This window comes from Globicephala melas, chromosome 16, assembly GCF_963455315.2.
Source record: "Globicephala melas chromosome 16, mGloMel1.2, whole genome shotgun sequence".
In the NCBI taxonomy this organism is placed as follows: Eukaryota; Metazoa; Chordata; class Mammalia; order Artiodactyla; family Delphinidae; genus Globicephala; species Globicephala melas.
In genome coordinates this window covers 26,660,980-26,685,653 of record NC_083329.1, presented here as the reverse complement: position 1 = coordinate 26,685,653, position 24,674 = coordinate 26,660,980, and the positions used below count along the sequence as shown (strand labels likewise).

Here is a 24,674-nt window from a genome sequence, read left to right as displayed (position 1 = left end):
TAGGAAAACGCTTTGAAATCAAAGTTTTTGTATTCTTATTTAGCTGAAGCCTGGCAATAACCAATAGAGAATAGTATAGACCTAAAAACTCCTCCTCTTTCCCATGCAAAAATCTTGAATGTTTTACCTTGTTTCTCCTGGCCACAAGGAGCAAGAACCCTGGTTTTATCCCTATCCAGGTTAATGTACCAGATTAAATATTTGAAGGATCAGCCCTACTGAAGAAGTAAATCACTATACTGAAATAAATGTGTATTATAACCTAGATTTATAATTCTCAACAGGGCTTTTCTCCTCCTTCCTCTCCTGTGAGGGTAAAATACCTTTCTTCTAAGCACTTCCTAATCTACCTCTTCTAACCTTAGCCATGATCACTTCTTGCCTGGATTATTTTATCAGCTCTAATTGGTCTTCCTTCCTCTGCTCTTTCAACTAGCCCTTGTTATCCCCTCCCCACTGCCCCAGATGCCCCCCACTCCCCTTTCTCTGTGTGGTACCTAGTATAAGTATTTCTAAAGCATAAATTAGATGATGCCATATTTAACTATCTCTAAACCTCCAGGGGCTCTCCTTTACACTTAACAAGAAATCCAGACTTCTTACTGTGACCTGGAAGGCCTTACGTGATCTGGCCCTGCGTCACCTTACTAACCTCGTTTCCCACCACTTTCCCCCTCATTCAGTTTGCCCCACCCATACCAGTCACCTTTCTTTCTTTCACTTGAATATACCTTTGACTTGTTCTTCCTTCTGTCTGGGAGGCTTTTCCCCCAGATCTTCACAAGGCTTGACTCTCATCTTTCAGATCTCAGCTCAAATGTTACCTGCTTCAGCGTCATTTCATAACCACCTCAGTTAGAGTAGGTTGTACTATTCACTTCCTGTTTTTTGTTACCTTATTTTGTTTTCTTCACAATACTTACTGGTTTCTGAGATTAAAATATTTATTACATATTCTCCCTCTACTCCTCACCAGAGAAAGAAACTTTGTCTACCTGTTCACCAGTTTCCCTAGCACCTAGAAGAATGCCTAGCACAGACTAGTCACTCAGTAAATGGTTGTTAAAATTATGGTTACCACGGGTAAGGGGGGAGGGATAAATTGGGAGATCGGGATTGACACATACATACTACTATATATAAAATAGACAACTAATAAGGACCTACTGTATAGCACAGGGAACTCTACTCAATACTCTGTAATGGCCTATATGGGGAAAGAATCTAAAAAAGAGTGGATATATGTATAACAGATTCACTTTGCTGTACACCTGAAACTAACACAGCATTGTAAATCAACTATAACCCAATAAAAATTAAAAAAAAAAAAAAAGTAACACAGGGAGGCCCAGGGCAGGCCAGCTCAGGCCAAGACATCACTCTGATCCCACCCCGGTAGCCCTGTGTCCCCTCCCTGTATGTGTGAAGGTGGGGGTTTATGTGGGATCGGTCTTCCTCAAGCAAGAGCAGGCTGATGAGGGGTTAGAAGTCTGATGGGCCAATTATGTCCACACCCCGGGTCAAAGCTGGCTGGGCTGGATGTAGAGAGCCCAGGCAGTGCCCTTCTACCTGAGGTTTGTCACAAGCCCTCTAGATGTATATCCTTTCTCCTAAGTGCATATCGGAGCAGACACAGGTCTGTGCCTGATCTGGGAGCAGAAGGTCAAATGGGCAGAAGAAGCAGTGATAAGATACTGGCCAGGCAGGGCTCTGATACCTCCGGGCCAGGCCAGCTGCTGGTCACTGTCATTGCAGAGCCCCACCCCAGAGACTGGCGAGGAGCTGCTTGATGGGGACATCCAATTCATCTGCCCAAGTGAGGGGCCAGTGCACCACACTGCCAGGGAGGGCCAGTGCAGGCTCCCGGTGAGTGTGGCCACTGAGGGTTCATCAGAACCAGGGCCCAGAGGTGAACAGGAAAGGCCTTGGCCTCGAACACCACCCAGGCTACTCCCCAGGATCCTGTCCTGGGCTCACAGGGAGCTTATTAGCACATCCGGCTCCAACATGAAGCACCGTGTCAACCTTCCCTTGAGTCAGCTGTAGGACCTGGAGTCCACCGAGGCAGAGTCTGAAGCTCCAGCAGGAGACCCAGCCCCAGATGGTGATTCACCACCTGGGCAGGGAGAACCCGCGCTGCTCCTGCAGGAGACCCAGAGCCAGGTCAAAATTCACCACCCCTCCAGGGAGAACCTGCACTAGCTCCTGCAGGAAATCCCCACCCGCCCCCGCGGGCAAATGAGGCTCTTCACCACCACCATTGTCAGCTCCTGATCTACACCATCAACCTGCTACCCCAACCCGAAATTTACTTTCTTTCCTCAGTCTTTGTGTTTGAGTGATTTGTAATTTTATCTTTTTCTTCCCTGTTATTTACGGCATTCTGTACTTTATGTTTTAAGTGTAAAGTAATAAAATTTAAAAATTTTCTATTTTTTTAAAAAAAATGATTGTTGGTTGATTGATAACACTGAAGTTCCAGCCTTAGTCAGAATTCTTGTCCTATCCCTCTTAGGCTGCAGCCTTATCCCGAGTACAACTTTTACCCATTTTATTCTTACATTCATTCATCATCGTAATCATTATATCACTTTCCCCCCCACCCCCCATGGGTTTCAATGCCAGAGTCTTTCCTCAGAGTCCTTCTTAAGGCCAAACAGAATTCTTAAATATCATTTGCATCTCTCTAGTCATCAATATTATTCTCTGTATCTAGTCCTTGCACCCCCAATTCCAAATGTTGTCCTATATCTGGAACATTTTCCTTTCTCTACTTAACTTACCCTTCCTTGTGATTAACGCAGGGTTTACATGCAAACTAGAAACATCTGTCATCTTACTATCAAGTTCAGCCAGTCCATGCTGTATCTTGCAGCCTACACACAGTACCGTTAGCAAAGTCAGGACACTTAACGTTGCCGTGGTGCTGGTTAGGCTAGTTGGTGTCTGCAAGTATATATTTTTCCCTCCTGGCCCAGGCAGCAGCTTCAGAGAAATTCATGGTAATTTTGAAAGTGATGCTTTAATATATTTTCAGGGAGGGAAATGTTAGCCCTTGGCCTTTGAGGACTAAGCTGAGGACAGTCATATAAATACTTAAGTCCTTTCATTTTGTGTGTTTGTCACCTGACGGCTTCTTTCTTTCTTTCTTTTGGAGATAACTGTTCATTGTAAACAGAAAAGCAGAACAGGAGATGTGCAGGGGTGGCAGAAAGTTAGTGTTACCATTAAACTGAGGTTGTTTGTCAGCTTTCCTAGACATTTGAACAGTAGTGGTTGAGTCATCAGGCTTTTGCTGGGAAAGCCAAATCAATTCTACTGCCACAAGTAACCATTACCGTCACTTCCATACACTCTAATATACAACCTTTTGATTTTTTAATACTTGAACTTTTTCACTGTACCCCTGTGGATTTTCTGAGATTCCCAAATTGAAATTTTGCTGCATTTACTTTAGACATTAGTAGAAAATCCGTAAGGGAGAAGGATAGAGGGAAGAGGCTTGATAACAAAGACCTTTATCTCCAGAGTTCTTTACAAATATAATATCTTAGTTATGAATGAAATTAATATTACAGTGGTATTTATCCTTAGGAATATGCTATCCTTAGAAGTTCTTAAAATCTATTTTATTAAGATATAATTTACATACAATAAAATACACCCATTTTAAGTATCCAGTTCGATGAATTTTGGCAAATGTATATACCTGTGTAACAGTCAACATATAGAGCATTTTCATTACCCCCAAAACTTCACTGGTGCCCTTACCCAGTCAGTCCCATCCCCATATCCAGCCCCAGGCAACCACTGTTCTGTTTTTATCACTATAAATTAGGTTTGTTATTCCTAGAGTTTTATATAAGTAGAATCATAAAGTAATATATTCTTTTTGTGCCTGGCTTCTTTCATTCAGCATGTTTTTGAGATTCATCCTTGTCATTTTGTGTATCTGTAGTTTGTTCTTTTATTGCTGAGTACTATTCCTTTGTACAGATATATCACAATTTGTTTATCAGTTAAACTCTTGATGGGCATTAGGATTCTTTCAGTTTGGGACTATTATGAAGCAGCTATGAACATTCATGTACAAGTTTTTGTGTGGAAATTTTTTTTTTCCATTGGGAAGGGGTAAACACCTAGGAGTGAAATTCCTGGGTCACATGGTAAATAGATATATAACTTCGTAAGAAACTGTCAGCCTGTTTTGTAAAATGGTTGTGCTATTAAACATTACTGGCAGCAATGTATGGAAGACCCAGTTGCTCATCGTTGTTGCCACTACCTAGTATGGTCAGTCTTTTTAATTTTAGCCATTTTAATAACTGTGTAGTCGTGTCTCGTGATTTTAACTTGCATTTCCCAAGTGACTCACGATATTGAACATCTTTTCATGTGTTTATTGGTCATCCCGTATATGGATCCTTTTTTGTGAAGTGTCTGTTCAGGTCTTTTGCCCTTTCAAAAAACAAAACAAAACAAAATAGGGTTACTTGTTTTCTTTTCTTATTGAGTTCTAAGAGTTTTTTAAAAATATATGTTTGTTCTTTCTTGTTCTTTTATGCCTTATCTATGAAATGTTTGCCTATCCCAGTAACACCAAGATTTTCTGTTTTCTCCTAGAAGTTTTGTTTTCTTCTAGAAGTTCAGCTCCTATGGATAAGTCCAGCATCCACTTATGTTAACTTTTTTTTTTTAGATTTTTAAAATTTATTTATTTATTGGCTGTGTTGGGTCATCGTTGCTGTGCATGGGCTTTCTCTAGTTGCATCAAGTGGGAGCTACTCTTCGTTGCGGTGCGCAGGCTTCTCATTGCAGTGGCTTCTCTTGTTCTGGAGTAGGGCTCTACGTGCACGGGCTCAGTAGTTGCGGCTCACAGGCTCCGGATGCGCAGGCTCAGCGGCCATGGCTTATGGGCCCAGCCACTCCGCGGCATGTGGGATCCTCCCGGACCGGGGCACGAACCCGTGTCCCCTGCATTGGCTGGCGGACTCTCAACCACTGCGCCACCAGGGAGGCCCGCCCCTAATTTTTTAATAAGATCTAAACTAGAGAACAAGGTTCATTTTTTCTATATGGATATCCAGTTATTTCAGCATAATTTGTTGAAAAACACTATCCTTTACCTATTGAATTATCTTGGCACCTTTCTCAAAACTCAACTGGCTGTATACGTGAAATTGTTTGTGAATTTGCTATTCTGTTCCATTGATCTACATGTTTGTCCTTACACCAGAGCCATGCTATCTTGATTACTATTACTTTTTTTTTTAATAGACTATACTACAGAGTTCCATCCATCAAGTTACCACATGCTGTAGTTTAAGGGTGTGATTCTTTTTTTTTTTTTTTTTAATAAATGTATTTATTTATTTTTAGCTGTGTTGGGTCTTCGTTGCTGCACACAGGCTTTCTCTAGTTGCGGCAAGCAGGGGCTACTCTTCACTGCAGTGCGCAGGCCTCTTATTGCCATGGCCTCTCTTGCTGTGGAACACAGGCACATGGGCTCAGTCATTGTAACTCGCGGGCTGTAGAGCACAGGCTCAGTAGTTGTGGCGCATGGGCTTGGTTGCTCTGAGGCACGTGGGAGCTTCCCGGCCCAGGGCTCAAACCCGTGTCCCCTGCATTGGCAGGTAGATTCCTAACCACTGCACCACCAGGGAAGCCCGATTACTATTACTTTATTGTAAGTCTTGAAATTCATTAGTGTGAGTCCATCTTTGTTTTTATTTTTCAAGATTGTCTCAGCTAAAGTTTAGGTCTTTTGCACTTCTGTCTAAATTTTAGAATCAGTTTGTCAGTTTGCTTGCTAGATTGATTGATATTGTATTGACGGTGTAGATCAACTGGAAAGAATGAACATCTTAACAATATTGAGTCTAATTTGTGAACATATATTTCTCCATTTATTTAAGTATTTTAAGTTTTCCCTCAGCAATGTTTTGTAGTTTTCAGGTGTTACACATATGTTGTTAAACTTATTCCTAAGTATTACATTTTTTAATGCTACTGTAAATTGTATAGGCAGTTTTTTTAAAAAATACGTATTTTAAAAAATGAAATAAAGAGACCTTCAAGATGGCGGAGGAGTAAGACGTAGAGATCACCTTCCTCCCCACAAATACATTAGAAATACATCTACATGTGGAACAACTCCTACAGAACACCTATTGAACCCTGGCAGAAGACCTCAGCCTTCCCAAAAGATATATATTTTTTCTTCCTTTTTCTCTTTTTGTTACTGTGTATGTGTATGCTTCTTTGTGTGATTTTGTCTGTATAGCTTTGCTTTTACCATTTGTCCTAGGGTTCTGTCTGTCCGTTTTTTTTGTCTGTTTGTTTGTTTGGGTTTTTTTAGTACAGTTTTTAGTGCTGGTTTTCCTTGGTGGATTTGTTTTTTGGTTTGGTTGCTCTCTTCTTTCTTTTCTTATTACTTTTTATTTTTAATAATTATTTTTTTAATAACTTTATTTTATTTTACTTTATTTTTTCTTTCTTTCTTTTTTTCTCCCTTTTCTTCTGAGCTGTATGGCTGACAGGGTCTTGGTGCTCCAGCCAGGTGTTAGGTCTGTGCCTCTGAGTTGGGAGAGCCGAGTTCAGGACATTGGTCCACCAGAGACCTCCCGGCTCCATGTAATATCAAATGGCAAAAGCTCTCCCAGAGATCTCCATCTCAACGCTAAGACCCAGCTCCACTCAATGATCAGCAAGCTACAGTGCTGGACACCCTATGCCAAACAACTAGCAAGACAGGAACACAACCCCACCCATTAGCAGAGAGGCTGCCTAAAATCATAATAAGGTCACAGACACCCCAAAACACACCACCAGAGGCGGTCCTGCCCACCAGAAAGACAAGATCCAGCCTCATCCACCAGAACAGAGGCACTAGTCCCCTCCACCAGGAAGCCTACACAACCCACTGAACCAACCTTAGCCACTGGCGGCAGGCACCAAAAACAAGGGGAACTACAAACCTGCAGCCAGCGAAAAGGAGACCCCAAACACAGTAAGTTAAGCAAAAAGAGAAGACAGAGGAACATACAGCAGATGAAGGAGCAAGGTAAAAACCCACCAGACCAAACAGATGAAGAGGAAATAGGCAGTCTACCTGAAAAAGAATTCAGAGTAATGATAGTAAAGATGATCCAAAATCTTGGAAATAGAATGGAGAAAATACAAGAAACGTTTAACAAGGACCTAGAAGAACTAAAGAGCAAACACACACAGATGAACAACACAATAAATGAAATTAAAAATTCTTTAGAAGAAATCAATAGCAGAATAACTGAGGCAGAAGAACGGATAAGTGACCTAGAAGATAAAATAGTGGAAATAACTACCACAGAGCAGAATAAAGAAAAAAGAATGAAAAGAACTGAGGACAGTCTCAGAGACCTCTGGGACAACATTAAATGCACCAACATTCGAATTATAGGGGTCCCAGAAGAAGAAGAGAAAAAGGGAATGAGAAAATATTTGAAGAGATTATAGTTGAAAACTTCCCTAATATGGGAAAGGAAATAATCAAGTCCAGGAAGCACAGAGAGTCCCATACAGGTTAAATCCAAGGAGAAACATGCCAAGACACATATTAATCAAACTATCAAAAATTAAATACAAAGAAAAAATCTTAAAAGCAGCAAGGGAAAAACAACAAATAACATACAAGGGAATCCCCATAAGGTTAACAGCTGATCTTTCAGCAGAAACTCTGCAAGCCAGAAGGGAGTGGCAGGACATATTTAAAGTGATGAAAGGGAAAAACCTACAACCAAGATTACTCTACCCAGCAAGGCTCTCATTCAGATTCGACGGAGAAATTAAAACCTTTACAGACAAGCAAAAGCTAAGAGAATTCAGCACCACCAAACCAGCTTTACAACAAATGCTAAAGGAACTTCTCTAGTCAGGAAACACAAGAGAAGGAAAAGACCTACAATAACAAACCCAAAACAAGGAAAATGGTAATAGCAACATACATATCGATAACTACCTTAAATGTAAATGGATTAAATGCTCCAACCAGAAGACGTAGACTGGCTGAATGGATACAAAAACAAGAGCCGTATATATGCTGTCTACAAGACACCCACTTCAGACCTAGGCACACATACAGAGTGAAAGTGAGGGGATGGAAAACGATATTCCATATAAATGGAAATCAAAAGAAAGATGGAGTAACAATTCTCATATCAGACAAAACAGATTTTAAAATAAAGACTATTACAGGAGACAAAGAAGGACACTGCATAATGATCAAGGGATCAATCCAAGAAAAAGATATAACAATTGTAAGTATTTATGCACCCAACATAGGAGCACCTCAATACATAAGGCAGATGCTAACAGCCATTAAAGGGGAAATTGACAGTAACACAGTCTTAGTAGGGGACATTAACACCCCACTTTCACCAGTGGACAGATCATCCAAAATGAAAATAAGGAAACACAACCTTTAAATGATACATTAAACAAGATGGACTTAATTGATATTTATAGGACATTCCATCCAAAAACAACAGATTACACTTTCTTCTCAAGTGCTCATGGAACATTCTCCAGGATAGATCATATCTTGGGTCACAAATCAAGCCTTGGTAAATTTAAGAAAATTGAAATTGTATCAAGTATCTTTTCCGACCTCAGTGCTCTGAGACTAGATATCAATTACAAGAAAAAAATCTGTAAAAGATACAAACACATGGAGGCTAAACAATACACTACTAAATAATCAAGAGATCACTGAAGAAATCAAAGAGGAAATCAAAAAACGCCTAGAAACAAATGACAATGAAAACACGACGACCCAAAACCTATGTGATGCAACAAAAGCATTTCTAAGAGGGAAGTTTATAGCAATGCAATCCTATCTCAAGAAACAAGAAACATCTCAAATAAACAACCTAACCTTACACCTAAAGCAATTGGAGAAAGAAGAACAAAAAAAACCCCAAGTTAGCAGAAGGAAAGAAATCATAAAGATCAGATCAGAAATAGATGAAAAAGAAATGAAGGGAACAATAGCAAATATCAATAAAACTAAAAGCTGGTTCTTTGAGAAGATAAACAGAATTGATAAGCCATTAGCCAGACTCATCAAGAAAAAAAGGGAGAAGACTCAAATCAATAGAATTAGAAATGAAAAAGGAGAAGTAACAACTGACACTGCAGAAATACAAAGTATCATGAGAGATTACTACAAGCAACTATATGCCAATAAAATGGACAACGTGGAAGAACTGGACAAATTCTTAGAAAAGCACAACCTTCCGAGACTGAACCAGGAAAAAATAGAAAATATAAACAGACCAATCACAAGACCTGAAATTGAGACTATGATTAAAAATCTTCCAACAGGTCTTCCGGGAAGATGGCGGAAGAGTAAGACGCGGAGATCACGTTCCTCCCCACAGATACACCAGAAATACATCTACGCGTGGAACAACTCCTACAGAACACCTACTGAACGCTGGCAGAAGACCTCAGACCTCCCAAAAGGCAAGAAACTCCCCACGTACCTGGGTAGGGCAAAAGAAAAAACTAAACAGAGACAAAAGGATAGGGACGGGTCCTGCACCAGCGGGAGAGAGCTGTGAAGGAGGAAAAGTGTCCACACACTAGGAAGCCCCTTCGCGGGTGGAGACTTCGGGAGGCGGAGTGGGGGAGCTTGGGAGCCGCGGAGGAGAGCACAGCAACAGGGGTGCGGAGGGCAAAGCGGACAGATTCCAGCGCAGAGGATCGGGCCGACCGGCACTCACCAGCCGAGAGGCTTGTCTGCTCGCCCGCCGGGGCGGGCGGGACTGGGAGCTGAGGCTCCGGCTTTTGTCGGAGCGCCGGGAGAGGACTGAGGTTGGCGGCGTGAACACAGCCTGCGGGGCGTTAGTGCACCGCGGCTGGCCGGGAGAGAGTCCGGGGAGAAGTCTGGAACTGCCGAAGAGGCAAGAGACTTTTACGTCCCTCTTTGTTTCCTGGTGCGCGAGGAGAGGGGATTAAGAACGCTGCTTGAGAGAGCTCCAGGGACGGGCGCGAGCCGCGGCTAAAAGTGCGGAGCCCAGAGACAGACATGAGACGCTAGGGCCGCTGCTGCCGCCACCGGGAGGCCTGTGTGCGAACACAGGTCACTAGCCACACGCCCTTCCGGGGAGCCTGTGCAGCCCGCCACTGCCAGGGTCCCGGGATCCAGGGACAAGTCCCCCGGGAGAACGCACAGGCGCGCCTCAGGCCGCAACGTCTCGCCGGCCTCTGCCGCCGCAGGCCCGCCCCACACTCCGTGCCCCTCCCTACCCCCGGGCCTGAGTGAGCCAGAGCCTCCGAATCAGCGGCTCCTTTAACCCCGTCCTGTCTGAGCAAAGAACAGACGCCCTCCGGCGACCTACACGCACAGGCGGGGCTAAATCCAAAGCTGAGCCCCTGGGAGCTGTGAGAACAAAGACGAGAAAGGGAAATCTCTCCCAGCAGCCTCAGAAGCAGCGGATTAAAGCTCCACAATCAACTTGATGTACCCTGCATCTGTGGAATACCTGAATAGACAACCAATCATCCCAAATTAAGGAGCCCTGTGGATGAAAGGCTCTTGGTGCTGCAGCCAGGAGTCAGTGCTGTGCCTCTGAGGTGGGAGAGCCAACTTCAGGACACTGATCCACAAGAGACCTCCCAGCTGCACATAATATCAAACAGCAAAAATTTCCGAGAGATCTCCATCTCAACGCCAGCACCCAGCTTCACTCAACGACCAGCAAGCTACAGTGCTGGACATCCTATGCCAAACAACTAGCAAGACAGGAACACAACCCCACCCATTAGCAGAGAGGCGGCCCAAAATCATAATAAGTCTACAGACACCCCAAAACACACCACCAGACGTGGACCTGCCCACCAGAAAGACAAGATCTAGCCTCATCCACCAGAACACAGGCACTAGTACCCTCCACCAGGAAGCCTACACAACCCACTGAACCAACCTTAGCCACTGGGGACAGACACAAAAAACAACAGGAACTACGAACCTTCAGTCTGCAAAAAAGGAGACCCCACAGTAAGATAAGCAAAATGAAAAGACAGAAAAACACACCGCAGATGAAGGAGCAAGATAAAAACCCATCAGACCTAACAAATGAAGAGGAAATAGGCAGTCTACCTGAAAAAGAATTCAGAATAATGATAGTAAGGTTGATCCGAAATCTTGGAGATAGAATGGACAAAAGAATGGACAAAATGCAAGAATCAGTTAACAAGGACCTAGAAGAACTAAAGATGAAACAAGCAACGATGAACAACACAATAAATGAAATTAAAAGTACTCTAGATGGGATCAATAGCAGAATAACTGAGGCAGAAGAACGGATAAGTGACCTGGAAGATAAAATAGTGGAAATAACTACTGCAGAGCAGAATAAAGAAAAAAGAATGAAAAGAACTGAGGACAGTCTCAGAGACCTCTGGGACAACATTAAACGTACCAACATTCGAATTATAGGGGTTCCAGAGAAAGAAGAGAAAAAGAAAAGGACTGAGAAAATATTTGAAGAGATTATAGTTGAAAACTTCCCTAATATGGGAAAGGAAATAGTTAATCAAGTCCAGGAAGCACAGAGAGTCCCATACAGGATAAATCCAAGGAGAAATACGCCAAGACACATATTAATCAAACTGTCAAAAATTAAATACAAAGAAAGCATATTAAAAGCAGCAAGGGAAAAACAACAAATAACACACAAGGGAATCCCCATAAGGTTAACAGCTGATCTTTCAGCAGAAACTCTGCAAGCCAGAAGGGAGTGGCAGGACATATTGAAAGTGTTGAAGGAGAAAAACCTGCAACCAAGATTACTCTACCCAGCAAGGATCTCATTCAGATTTGATGGAGAAATTAAAACCTTTAGAGACAAGCAAAAGCTGAGAGAGTTCAGCACCACCAAACCAGCTCTACAACAACTGCTAAAGGAACTTCTCTAGGCAAGAAACACAAAAGAAGGAAAAGACCTACAATAACAAAACTGGTCGTGGAACCCTCAACTCTAAGCCCCCAGGTCTATATAATTATAGAGATAGAAAGGAAGGCATAATCTTTGGAATCTTGGCCTGTAGGATGTACTTGCTTGAGGTGAAAGACTTTTTGCTCCCCATGAAGTCAAGTGAAGGGACCCTGAGAGACTCCCTTGCGGAGACTGGGGATGCTTGCAAGGAGGGGATGTGGGGCATTTTGTACCAGCAGACATTCCACTCCCCTGTGGTACTGATGGAGTGGATTGGACTTGGAGGGCTTGACGTGTCCTCTGGAGTTTGAGGCAATGAAGATATACAGCCTGGTGCCTACTTTGAGTCTAGTAATTTTGACAGGCAGGAGGCTTAATGGAGTAGCCCATGCTAGCAGGGAAACATGCATGGCAGTAAAGTGCCAAGGGAAGAAAAGAACCTTTTTCTAGCCCATTCATTGAGGGCTTTGGAAGGTACAGAAGGCTCCACGGGAGGAAGCATAAAGCTTAGGGGAGGGGCAGGGACACACTGGCTGATCCGCTTGGGGCTCCCAGTGTTTACTCCTAATCCCCAGCTTCTGTCTGGCCAGCAGCAGATGGAATCCTCTGTGGGCTGCTCAGCCAAGATGCTCCATTGTTTTAGGATAAGGTGGGGTCCAAAATAAAATGCTGGTACAGAGCATATCTTTGCAAGGAGCAAAGGGTTGGCATTTCTAGGGGAGGAAGAGTTTCCCGATGGTAAGAGCTATCTTTTTCATCATAAATCTTTTCTTAATCTCAGGGAGAGATTCAATGGCTAAAGTGGATGTGGAAAGAAGGTAAGATGTACCTAAGGTAGTCAGTCATTTGAGATGTGAGTACAAAGCTATGGTGCGCAATTCATTTGTTCTCATGTTTAAGTCTGGGCTGCTTGGTGAGCTGCCTGAATTTAACAAATGACAAATCCCACTTCTGGCTCTGGTTGTTATGAACATATTCAGTAATACACATAAGGTGACTTATTCCAAAATTTGTGTTAGCAAGGAAATTTGAAATTACCCAAATCTATTGGTGAAATTAGTGACTATTTAAGTTTGTCATCAGGTGGTTGGTTTCCTCATGCTTACTAATTTTTTTTCTGATTTGAAAAGTAGTACTTGTTATTGAATAAGATTTGGAAAATAATAAAACTTATAAATGATAAAAAAAAAAAAAAAAAAAAAAATCTTCCAACAAACAAAAGCCCAGGACCAGATGGCTTCACGGGCAAATTCTATCAAACATTTAGAGAAGAGCTAACACCTATCCTTCTCAAACTCTTCCAAAATATAGCAGAGTGAGGAACACTCCCAAACTCATTCTACGAGGCCACCATCACCCTGATACCAAAACCAGACAAACATGTCACAAAGAAAGAAAACTACAGGCCAATATCACTGACGAACACAGATGCAAAAATCCTCAACAAAATACTAGCAAAGAGGGCTTCCCTGGTGGCGCGGTGGTTGTGAGTCCGCCTGCCGATGCAGGGGACACGGGTTCGTGCCCTGGTCCGAGAGGCAAAAAAAAAAAGATTATGTACTTTTACGTATATTATACTTCAATGAAAATTAAAATAGAAAAAATATATTACATAATGAGAACGAAGGATATATTTAAAGAGAGAGAGAAGGCCTAGCTCCAGCAGTGTCATAAATTCATTGACTGTTGATTTACTGAGCACTTTACTGTATGCCAGGTGGTGAACCAGTTAAGCATGGCTTTTCTTAGATTATTTTATTTGATCTTCACAAAAACCCAGTATAATAGATTCTATTATTAGCCCCATTTTACAGACAAGGGGAACAGAGACTCAAAAAAAAAATCAAGTTGTTTATTCCATGTCACACAGCTGCTAAATTGAGGAGTTAAAATTTAAAACCAGGTCTTTCTACTGTAGGGCCAACGCTCTTAAAAGAGTGCGGTATGGTGTAGTGATTAAGAGTACTCATGTAAAGTGATGATGGATCTGAGGTGTATGTCTTTCTACCTACAAGGAAATACTCTGTTTTGAGGGGTGGTGACTAGAATGTAGTACCAGCAGACAGTTGGCAAACACATGAACTCTCAGGTTATACTTCATTTCTAATATACAGTGTTTTAGGTCCCATTTATGACTGAATCATTGAAAGTATGACAAAGTCTTGACTGAACTTTAGCTCCTGCAGTGGGATAATCAATATGTGAAATCCTTAGGCATTTTTATCTGTTAATGGTCTGATAGCCACTGATTCCATTTTTATAGAAACATCTGGTTCATTTAAAGTATAAACAGAATAATTTCATTACTTTGCTGATTATTGTTTTCTGTTACTGGCGTTTCTGGTCTTTAGCCAGAATACAGTACTCCGGTGGCATCCAACTCCAGTCCGTTTCCACCTTTTAAAAGATAAAAGACAAATATATAAGAGATGATGGAGTTAGAGGTTTTGGATGTTGGGATCAGAAGTGGCGTTTGGTCAAGCTTCTAAACCCACCTATTTATTAGCTCTCAAAATCTTACTCCATATTTCACAAGTTTTCATTTTCTGAGATACAAACAAATAACCTGCATAAAACAGCCCGGAAGTCCCCCCAAGGCCCGTGTCCAACAAGGTTCTTATTAATCATTTTTGGTCTTATAGACAACCATGGCATTTATGCTAAAAAACATCCAACTCTGTGTACACCAAGGTTTGCTGTTTATGGTGTCCACTCCTTCTATGTCAACAGAATGGCTTGGGATTTCCCTGGTGGTGCAGTGGTTAAGAATCTGCCTGCCAGTGCGCCAATGCAGGGGACAATGGTTCAATCCCTGGTCCAGGAAGATCCCACATGCCGCGGAGCAACTAAGCCTGTGCACCGCAACTACCGAGCCTGCGCTCTAGAGCCTGCAAGCCATAGCTACTGAGCCCGCATACCACAACTACTGAAGCCCTTGCACCTAGAGCCTGTGTTCCGCAACAAGAGAAGCCAGCACAATGAGAAGCCGGTGCACCACAACAAAGAGTAGCCCCCGCTCGCCACAACTAGAGAAAAGCCCGTGCGCAACAGTGAAGACCCAACGCAGCCAAAAATAAATAAAATTTTTTTAAAAAAAATAAAAAGAATGGCTAATGCCATTCTTGGAAATATACTTTCAGCTGTGTATCTGGAATCATTTGTAAAGAGGCCTACAGGTAGGAGTTAACCTTTAGAAATTAAGGCAAGTCTGTGCCTTTAATAGCAGAAGTTGATTATCCAAATCTGATACAGTTTTATGGCACATTCAATATGTCTAGGCAGGTATGAACTCCACAGTAGCATGGGTCTCCTTGCCCCACTGGGTTTGCCTCAGTCAAATATGCCAAAGATCCATCAAGTTACTTTGAAAAGTACAGTGCAGGGGACACGGGTTCAATCCCTGGTTGGGGAACTAAGATCCCACATGCCACGGGGCAACTAAGCTCACATGCTGCAACTACTGATCCCACGTGCCACAACTAGAGAGAAACCCATGCTCCACAACTAGAGAGAAACCTGCACGCTGCAACGAAAGATCCTGTGTGCCGCAACGAAGACCTGATGCAGCCAACAAAAAAAAAAGTACAAGTACCTAGTTGTACCTACCACGTTGTGGTTATCCTCTAAAGAAAATCAACTTTTAGAGTAGCAAAAAGTTCAGTTAATTTCTGAATCTTACCCTAGTGTTCCCCAGCTTCAGACTTGAGTATGGTCATTGTCTCCTTTTTCCCCCTCATACCTCGTATTCAGCCTATCAGCTAATTCAGTTGGCTCTGCCTTCAGAGTGTATGTTGAATCCCAATTATTTCTCACCACGCATGTAGCTACCTTACTAGTCCAAAAGATTGTTGTCTCTTCCATGGACTACTGTGAAGTAATCTGTTAATTAGTCTCCTAATTTCCATTCATGTCCTCTGCAGCCTATTCTCCACATAGCAGTGATCCTTTATAAGGTCTCAGATTGTCATGCTCAGGCTATGTGCTTCTCCATGTGACCTCTCTCTGCATAGCTTCTCATCCTCCAGACTTCCCTCTCCAGCAGGGTACTCTGAATTTCTTACATGGTGGCTCAAGGTTCTAAGATGGAGTGAGCAGAAGTTGCCTGGACTCAGAAGTCCCAGAATGTCACTTTCTCCACATTCTGTTAGTCAAAGGCCAGATTCAAAGGCTAGGACAAACTACTTCTTGATGGGAGGAACAGAATTCATGTTCAGGAAGGGATGGAATTGTTTGGGGCCATCTTTGGAGATAGCTACTACCACCCAAATGACCTGGATCATCTGGCTTGGACTACTTCTTCAACTGTATTTCTTCTTGCTTTGCTCACTTGGTTCTAGCCACCCTGGGCCCTCCTGTTGTTCCTTGAACATGCCATTTAGACTACCACCCAGGACCTTTGCTCTCAAAATGCCCATTGCCTGGACCATTCTTCCCCCGTGTAACAAAATGTCTAGTTTCCTCATCTTCTTCATGTGTCAGTTCAAATGTCATATCTTTAGGGAAACTGTCTCTGACCCCTTAGACTTAAATAATTGTTAGGTTGTTTATTAATTGCTACATAACAAATTACTACAAACTTAGCAAGTTAATATAACACCCATTCATTAGCTCACTGATGTCTAGGTCAGAAGTCTGATATAGCATGACTGGGTCCTCTGCTCAAAGTATCACAAGGCTGAAATCAAGGTGTCGGGTGGGCTGAGTTCTCATCTGGGGAAAAATCTTCTTCTCAGCTCATTGTTGTTATTGTTGTTGGCAAATTCAGCTCCTTGCCTTTGTAGGATTGAGGTCCCCATTTCCTTACTGGCTGTCTGCTGGGAGCTGCTCTCAGCTCCTAAGGATGACTGAATTCCTAGTCAGGTGATCCCCTTCTCTTCTGCCACCAATTGGAGGAAACTCTCTGCTTTTAAAGGGCTCATGTCATTAGATCACACCCACTGGAGTAATCTCCCTATCTCATGGTCCTGATTTGGGACCTTAATTAAGTCACGGCAGTACCTACATGTTTGTTTGAATAACTGAGAGAGATGGGGTCAAGAATTTCTTGGGGGACCATCTTAGATTTTTGCCCGTCACAATAGCATATATTAATTTTTCTATCCCTTTATCCTGCTTTATTTTTCTTCAAAATACTATCTACATTATATTTTCTGTTTGTATGGTAATGTTTTTAGCTTGCTGTACCTTCTAAAATGTAAGTTACTGATGGTAGAGACTGTATTATTTTTGTTCAGTGCTGTATTCCTAGCATCTAGGACAGTGTTTGGCACATTATAGATGCTCAATTAATATTTATTGAATGAATCAATTAATATAGAAGACTTTATGGCATATAATTTTGATGACAGCAGAGATAGGATTTTGGGGTGGTTGGGGGGAGGAAGAGGGTATATTGAGCATTGATGTTATTTAAGCTTTATCTCCAAAGGTACCAGGGTCTCAAATTATTCATTGGCTTTTCTTTGCTTGGAGGATTTCTTACTTGACTATTAAAAAATAAGCTGTGGGCTTCCCTGGTGGCGCAGTGGTTGGGAGTCCGCCTGCAGATGCAGGGGACGCGGGTTCGTGCCCCGTTCTGGGAGGATCCCACATGCCGCGGAGTGGCTGGGCCCGTGAGCCATGGCCGCTGGGCCTGCGTGTCTGGAGCCTGTGCTCCGCGACGGGAGAGGCCACAGCGGTGAGAGGCCCGCATACCGCAAAAAAAAAAAAAAAAAAAAGTTGTGAGTAAGTAATTGTATAAATGCCCAGTAACTGGTGTATACAAGAAAAAGCAAATTAGCTTTTTTGCTTGCTAGTAATAACATGCTTTCATCGTTTTTCATCTATATATCTCCAAATAATGCTTTCCTACGAACTTTTGGAAATGGATACCTTGTCATCCAGCAGCATTCCTGATTTACCAACTTGCTGTGGTATTTCTGTGGCTTTTTCCATATAACTGCTGTTTGCAAACATCCAATTACTAATAGAGTAACAGAGTGAGCTCCATCATATAGACATACATAACATAGCATGCCAGACTGGAAAATTATATAATTTCTCTTATTGTCAGTACTTATATGTTTCTTTCAATTCACCTCTTCTACAGACAAAACTTGCCAATGGCACTTCCAGTATGATTGTGCCCAAGCAACGGAAGCTCTCGGCAAGCTATGAGAAGGAAAAGGAACTGTGTGTCAAATATTTTGAGCAGTGGTCAGAGTCCGATCAAGTGGAATTTGTGGAACATCTTATATCCCAAATGTGTCATTACCAACATGGGCACATAAACTCGTATCTTAAACCTATGTTGCAGAGGGATTTCATAACTGCTCTGCCAGGTATGTCTACAGATGTTTGTAAGCCATTAATTTGCCTGGAAGATATGTTACAATGGTAATCATACTAAATCTACAACTCTATTATCTCTCTATTTAAAAAAAAATCTTTGTTGGCTTGATTTTTACAAACTGAGCATTTAAATTGTACCTTCTTGGGATATAAATACAAAAAATCAAACTCTGTAAATAATAGACTCCTCTTTCCCCTCTCTTCTCCCTGTCTCTATTCACCCTATTTTTACTCACACGTAGGTTTAAATAAAATCTTTTCTGAGGTGTTGTCTGGTTTGAGATGTGTCTTTTATAATGTGTCTTAGTTTTAAGGTATATTAACTAATGTATTTGAATTTGGATTTCTATATGAATTTATCAACCGAATATTTACATTATAGGAATGAATAAGAAACATTTTTAATTGAATATTTTAGAAAGGGTATCTCAGGAGCCTTGTTGTGATATTAAATATGTAAATGCCAGGGTTTACAATCTCACTGCTCAGGAACTAAATAGCTATTATAAACTATATATTTTAAAAAATATATATATTTGTACAGACACACACAGACACACATATACACACACAGACTTAAAATACTTTGGAGAGTGCTGTGTTTCAAATGCTCAAGCATTTGTTTCACTGAATGCTTGATGGTGATCTAGGATACTATGTAGGCATCAGTATTTGGGGGAAATGCTGTCTCAGGAAAATACAAGTTTCTCACCTGTGTTAATAGCTTATTTTAAAAGAAAAATAGTACAGAAGTGAGTGAATCTCTAAAATAGCTTATCTTGTTTTTATTTTTTTTCAGTTGTTTCCTGATTATAGCACTTATGGGAAATTTAGAAAATTCAAAACAGTTTAAAATATAAAAATAAAATTTACCAGAACCCTACCATTCAGAGAGAACTACTAATATGCTATTAATATTTTTCCTAGGTGTGTATATTTCCCTCATAAGTGTTTGTAACATTTTTTTCTTACTGTATTCTCTTAATGTGTTTTTCTAAGTGTTGGTTCTTTTAAAAAATAATTTTTTATAGTATTTGTATTACGGTGATTGAAGCACACATTATTTAAACGCTTTATTGAACATTTAGGTAGTTTAAAATGTTTTTTGCATTATAAACTGTGTTGTGGTGGACATTCTTATTCATCTTTTGGGCATCCTAGGGAAAAAAATACCAGAAGTGGGATTTCTATATTAATGAATTATGAACATATTTTAAGGCTTCTAATACATATGCCAAACTATCCTCTAAGAAAAATATACCAACTTATACCTTCCCCCCAAACTGCATGTTACCACTCTGCTTAACCTTTGCCAATTATATCTTTTTAAAAATTTGTTTTTCCAAAATTGGAATTTAAATTGCCCTTTAAAATAAAAGAAATGCCTATTTATATCTTAGAAATAACCATTTTCAAGCTGAAATTGTTCCTATATCTTTTGTTAAGTAGAATAGATTTCTGCCCCTTCTTCACTCATTGGATTTTATTTTAGCCATAGGCAAACAGTTTTCTTTGTGCGAACAATCTGTGTGTACCTCATTACTGTGCTCTTCCCAATCACTGAGACATGTTACAATCTCAAGCATATACCACTAAGAATTGAACAGGAGATGATTAGACTTGTGTGTCCTTTGCCTAATAACAATCTCTGATGTATATCTGCTGACCACTTCATAAGACACTAAATCATCAGTCTAATGCTTTATGGCCGCTTTAACTTATGAACCTACACCATCTGGCTACATTTAGTAAACCAGACTACTTCAAAAAATGCCTGTAATCCATTAATGTAATGGGTTTGTTTGGAGTGTTAGGTGAAATTACTTCCAAAGACTTATTATAGGGACATAGTGAAAGATCAGGAGCAATTTCATGCCAGCCATTAAAAACGGGAATGCATTTTGGGAACTTCTGATGGTGTAGAAAGTTTCAATATAAAGATGCAGAAATTGTGCCATTACTGTGTTTTGTATGATGAACTAATTATTATATCTTTAATTGGCTTATAGTCATGTTTCTTTAATAAGAATTAGGTGATGAATGCCTCCATCTGCTTGTGCTTAAATATGAACATGTGATGCCAGCCAAACAAGATCCATTTAATGCTTTCTTTTCCAAATCTGCTGAAAAATGTGACTGATATCCATACAATTTTTATAATTAAAATAACGTTTAAGCACATTTGGATTTTTGCTAATGGCATCCAAATGTGTCTTTGTATGATTCAGGGGAAAGACACAAAATGAAATGTGGTATTCTCTCTCCTGTTTGTTAAGTTTGTGCCTAAGGGAATCAGAGTATGAAGGAATCTTTCTGCACTATTTAAGTCTTTAGCAAACCTCTGATATGTAACCTGTAAAGAGAAATAACTTTGAATGTTTTTGTCTCACTTGTGAGTTAGATCAGCAGCCAAAAGTTAGTGCGAATATCCTATTTTACAGGATTTGTTCCTCTGAGGCCCCAGTACAGATTTGGGTAGTAGAGAATTGTAATTGAGAAGCCCACCCAGTTAACACAGTCCAAGATCTACTTCCACTGTTTTTCTCTGTATATCCTACAAAAATAGTCTCTGAAATTATAAGTTATCTATTGGTCTGGGATTTTTTTTCCCCCTTTTTTGGCCAACTGTCATTTAGGCTTTATAGCAGCAACTGTTCTCGAATATATTTTTTAAACATCTAGAATTAAACTCGAACTTAAACATACCTCTCGGTCATTCCTCTTGGAATGTTTCTATACCAATCTGTATTTCCTTCTTCTCTCCTTTCTGCATGCCCAGAATTCTATAATCCAGAACATTCTGACTTAGTGCCTCTTCCTCAGTACATTTAAAGGATATTTCTTTTACTGAACAGCTTAGGAACTGCAGCAGTAATAGAAACAGAATGAGAAATGGACCTAATATAGAGAATTGGGGTGTGGGGGGTCTGAACCACAGAGTTTGAGATGCCATCCATAGAACATCCCCTAGTGCCGAAATCCATATAGATAGATGTGAATTGTTTCCTGGAATCCTTTTTATTTTTAATGTCTTGGGGGGTTTGCTGGTTGTTAGTTTTCACTTCCTTATCTAAAGGAAGATGGAAAATACTGTTCATTTCTGTACCTTATAGAAAAATTATTGACACTCATTTTACCCCAGTCTGTTTGAAAAAGAAACTGGACCACACTAGGGACAGTAATGTGCCTTCATAGCAGAATAAATGCTGTTCTGATTTAAAGGACCTTTTGTAAAAAATCATTCACCACTATCTATGTTCTTTTTCTTTGCCTCCTCCCCCCACCGAAAGCTCGGGGTTTAGATCACATCGCTGAGAACATTCTGTCATACCTGGATGCCAAATCACTGTGTGCTGCTGAACTTGTGTGCAAGGAATGGTACCGAGTGACATCTGATGGCATGTTATGGAAGAAGCTCATCGAGAGAATGGTCAGGACAGATTCTCTGTGGAGAGGCCTGGCAGAACGAAGAGGGTGGTGAGGCTTTTAACGTTTTTACTGTTACAGAGCTTCAGGACCTGGCCTTTCAGTCTCTGGAATACAGTATTATTGGGAGCCATGAGACCACTTATCTTTTGATACAGTGATTTTGCTGTTTTATAGCAAAAAATGTTAAATAGTTGTTCGTGTACTTGACAGTTTTTCTTCTGACCAGTCACTCATAAGTGACATAATAATGTGTTAATACTGCTTTGCAAAAAATCATAAAAAACTGGCCAGCCATTCTATTTGAAGCGTTCTGTTCTCTGGGCAGAGATTGGTATCCTGAAAAAGGGCTGATGGGCAATTTATAAGGCAAGTAGATGGCTTTGAATCACACAGAAGCCATCAGATCTAGCTTTCCCCTAAAATAATCCAGAACAAATAATTATTTTCTTTTTCAGATTTCTTGCCTTCAGCCCTTGCCTGTGGTGTTTTATCACCTTTGTAATCAAAATTATTTTTATGCCCAACTAGAATAAGAACTCAAGCCATCAGAAAGAGGGAAGATTGGAATTTAGTATAAATCATTGTTTCTTTTTAAGACTCTTATATTTTCTCAAGATTTTACTGCTTAATCCTGAATCCCTTAAGGCATTATATAGTTAGCAGCCCAAGAGATAGTCACCAATTTTGTTGTTCTCTTAATGTAATGGTACCATTTCATTAGAACTTCTGGAAGATGTCTTCTATATATAATTTTCTCTCGGAGGATGTCTCTATAATGTCACTATAAGAAAGTTGGGTGTGAATATTTCATAAATAAAATAAAGGTGACATATTAAATGTTTTAGTTGAGAGATATGCACCAGCAGGCATATGTATGCTCAGTGATATCCTGAGCAATTAATTTTATGAATTGTTTATCGTGGATCATAAAGAGATACAGAACAGTTAAGAATGGAGGATCAGCTTTTCTTAGCAATTTTCATAAAAATATAGTCAGCTCCCTTACTTTTTTTGCATCTTTGAAATTCATTAAAGAATAATAAACATAATGACCTCTAAACATTATACCAAGTGCTTCAAGAGATTTCTGTCATTCTGGCTATTAGGAAGACTTTAAAATTTCTCCCAAATTCAATTAAATTAGGAAGCAAACGCCAGGCAGTTTGGGGCTATGTAAAAGTTGCATAAGTGAAAGTTATTATTTCTCCTTCCCAAATATGTTTTCTTTATTCTCACTTATTTCACTATATAGAAAACTAGAAATCTTACCTTTCATAACTTATTTCATAATTTGGAAATAAACTCTTTATATTGTATAAAAAAACAAAAATGTATATAGTTGTATGGCATTCGAAGTCCATCATTTTGCTAAGCATGCCAGGATGCGCCTTAGAAATAGAGGAGGCATTTGCTTACGTGGGAAAATTTTAGGGCAGCTAGGAATATTCCTCCACCCCTCAGGGGAAGAAAAAAAAAATGAAAAGAAACTCCCCTCCAAATAAGTCCTGACCTGAAATTTCAGTTGTAGAGACTTATTCCCATAGCTATAAAGGTTTTGTTCCCTGTTAAAATGTACTTTGTTCCCATTTGGACTGTAAATGACAATAAGCCTTTATCACACCTTGAGACTTTACAAAGTCTCTTTTTTTGAAGGCAGGGAGAACAAGAAGTAGATGGACAGGTCTTGACACATTACGTGTGAAAATGCCAAAGATAAATGTAGGCTCCACAGTTTTGTTTAGGGTTGGCACTAAAGATCTATTATGTTAGTTACACAGAAGAAAAAACCAAGTAAGATCATTGAACCAGACGGCTTTTTGGCCTTTTAAAAGGGTGTGTGAAGGTATAGCTGAGAAATAATTCAGGATTCAGCACCAATTATCACTTTTCCCTCTCTCTCTTCAACCACAGAAACCCATTCCTGCTCTTTTGAGGATCCTTCAGAGTTCTGACTGTATTCCTTTGTCTTTGGCCATATTTATCAGCTTGATACAGACCCATGAAATTTCAAATATTTGTTCACCCCATGAAGATCGCCTCCAGTATCCCCTTCACATTCTGTGGCTGCTTATTTTTACATGTTGCCTTTCTTCCTGTGTTAGTTGTCCTTCTCCACTTAAAAAAAAAAAATTAATCTATGATCACTTTTTCATTTTTTTCTTGCAGGTTGTCTTAACCAAGCTTCCTTTGTCAATAAAGTCTGTTATACTACCTTTCCCCAAATACTGTCTTTGAAAGTTTCTTCCATTTCTTCCAACCAAAAATAAATAAATACAGTTTTCTAAAAAAGCTTTGGGTTTAATTTCCACTCTACTGTTGTATTTTATATCTAGATGAATTTGACACTCTGCCCCTAGGACATGAACTCTTATTTTCTCTCTTGAATAATACTGAATATTCTCTCTGCTCAGTAATGGTAACTCTTAAAATTATAATAAAAGACCACTTGGGAAAAGTCCATTTTCTTAATCAGCAGATCACATTTTATGATAACATTCTGAATTTAATATTTAGCATTTATCATGTCCTCACACTCTCAGAAGTACTAGGCATTTCAATAGAAGTGGTCCCTGTTGTCAAAGAGCTTCCATCATAAAAGGTTTTGACTTACAAAATAAATATAGACTGAGAAACCAGTTTTCAACACTTAGCCACCCTTTTTTGTAGCACCTTTGATTCAAAGAAACTCAAATACTTTAGCAAGGTGTGATAAATACAGTGGGGTAGAAAATGAGATCAGAGGTTTGTATGATTTCTTTTTCCTTAGGGTGTAGTTTCACTGCATATGAAGAAAATCCTGGGGTGCCTGTATACGATTGCCAGAGATTAAAAGGAGGACAGGAATCTCCGAGAAATGGTGGGCATTGAGAGACAATAAAGTAGTTAGGGCTTCCCTGGTGGCGCAGTGGTTAAGAATCCGCCTGCCAATGCAGGGGT

General features: G+C 40.3%; 1 protein-coding gene across 9 annotated transcripts in view; it reads left to right on the top strand.

Moving 5' to 3' along the window:
- The window catches only part of BTRC (beta-transducin repeat containing E3 ubiquitin protein ligase), a 187,801-nt gene that overhangs the window by 140,962 nt on the left and 22,165 nt on the right, over positions 1–24,674 (top strand). For all 9 annotated transcript variants that reach the window (XM_030865387.2, XM_030865386.2, XM_030865385.2 and 6 more), the window contains 2 exons: positions 18,067–18,298; positions 21,599–21,785. In XM_030865387.2, coding sequence (XP_030721247.1) covers positions 18,067–18,298; positions 21,599–21,785 — 419 coding nt within the window. The remainder of the gene's footprint in view (positions 1–18,066; positions 18,299–21,598; positions 21,786–24,674) is intronic.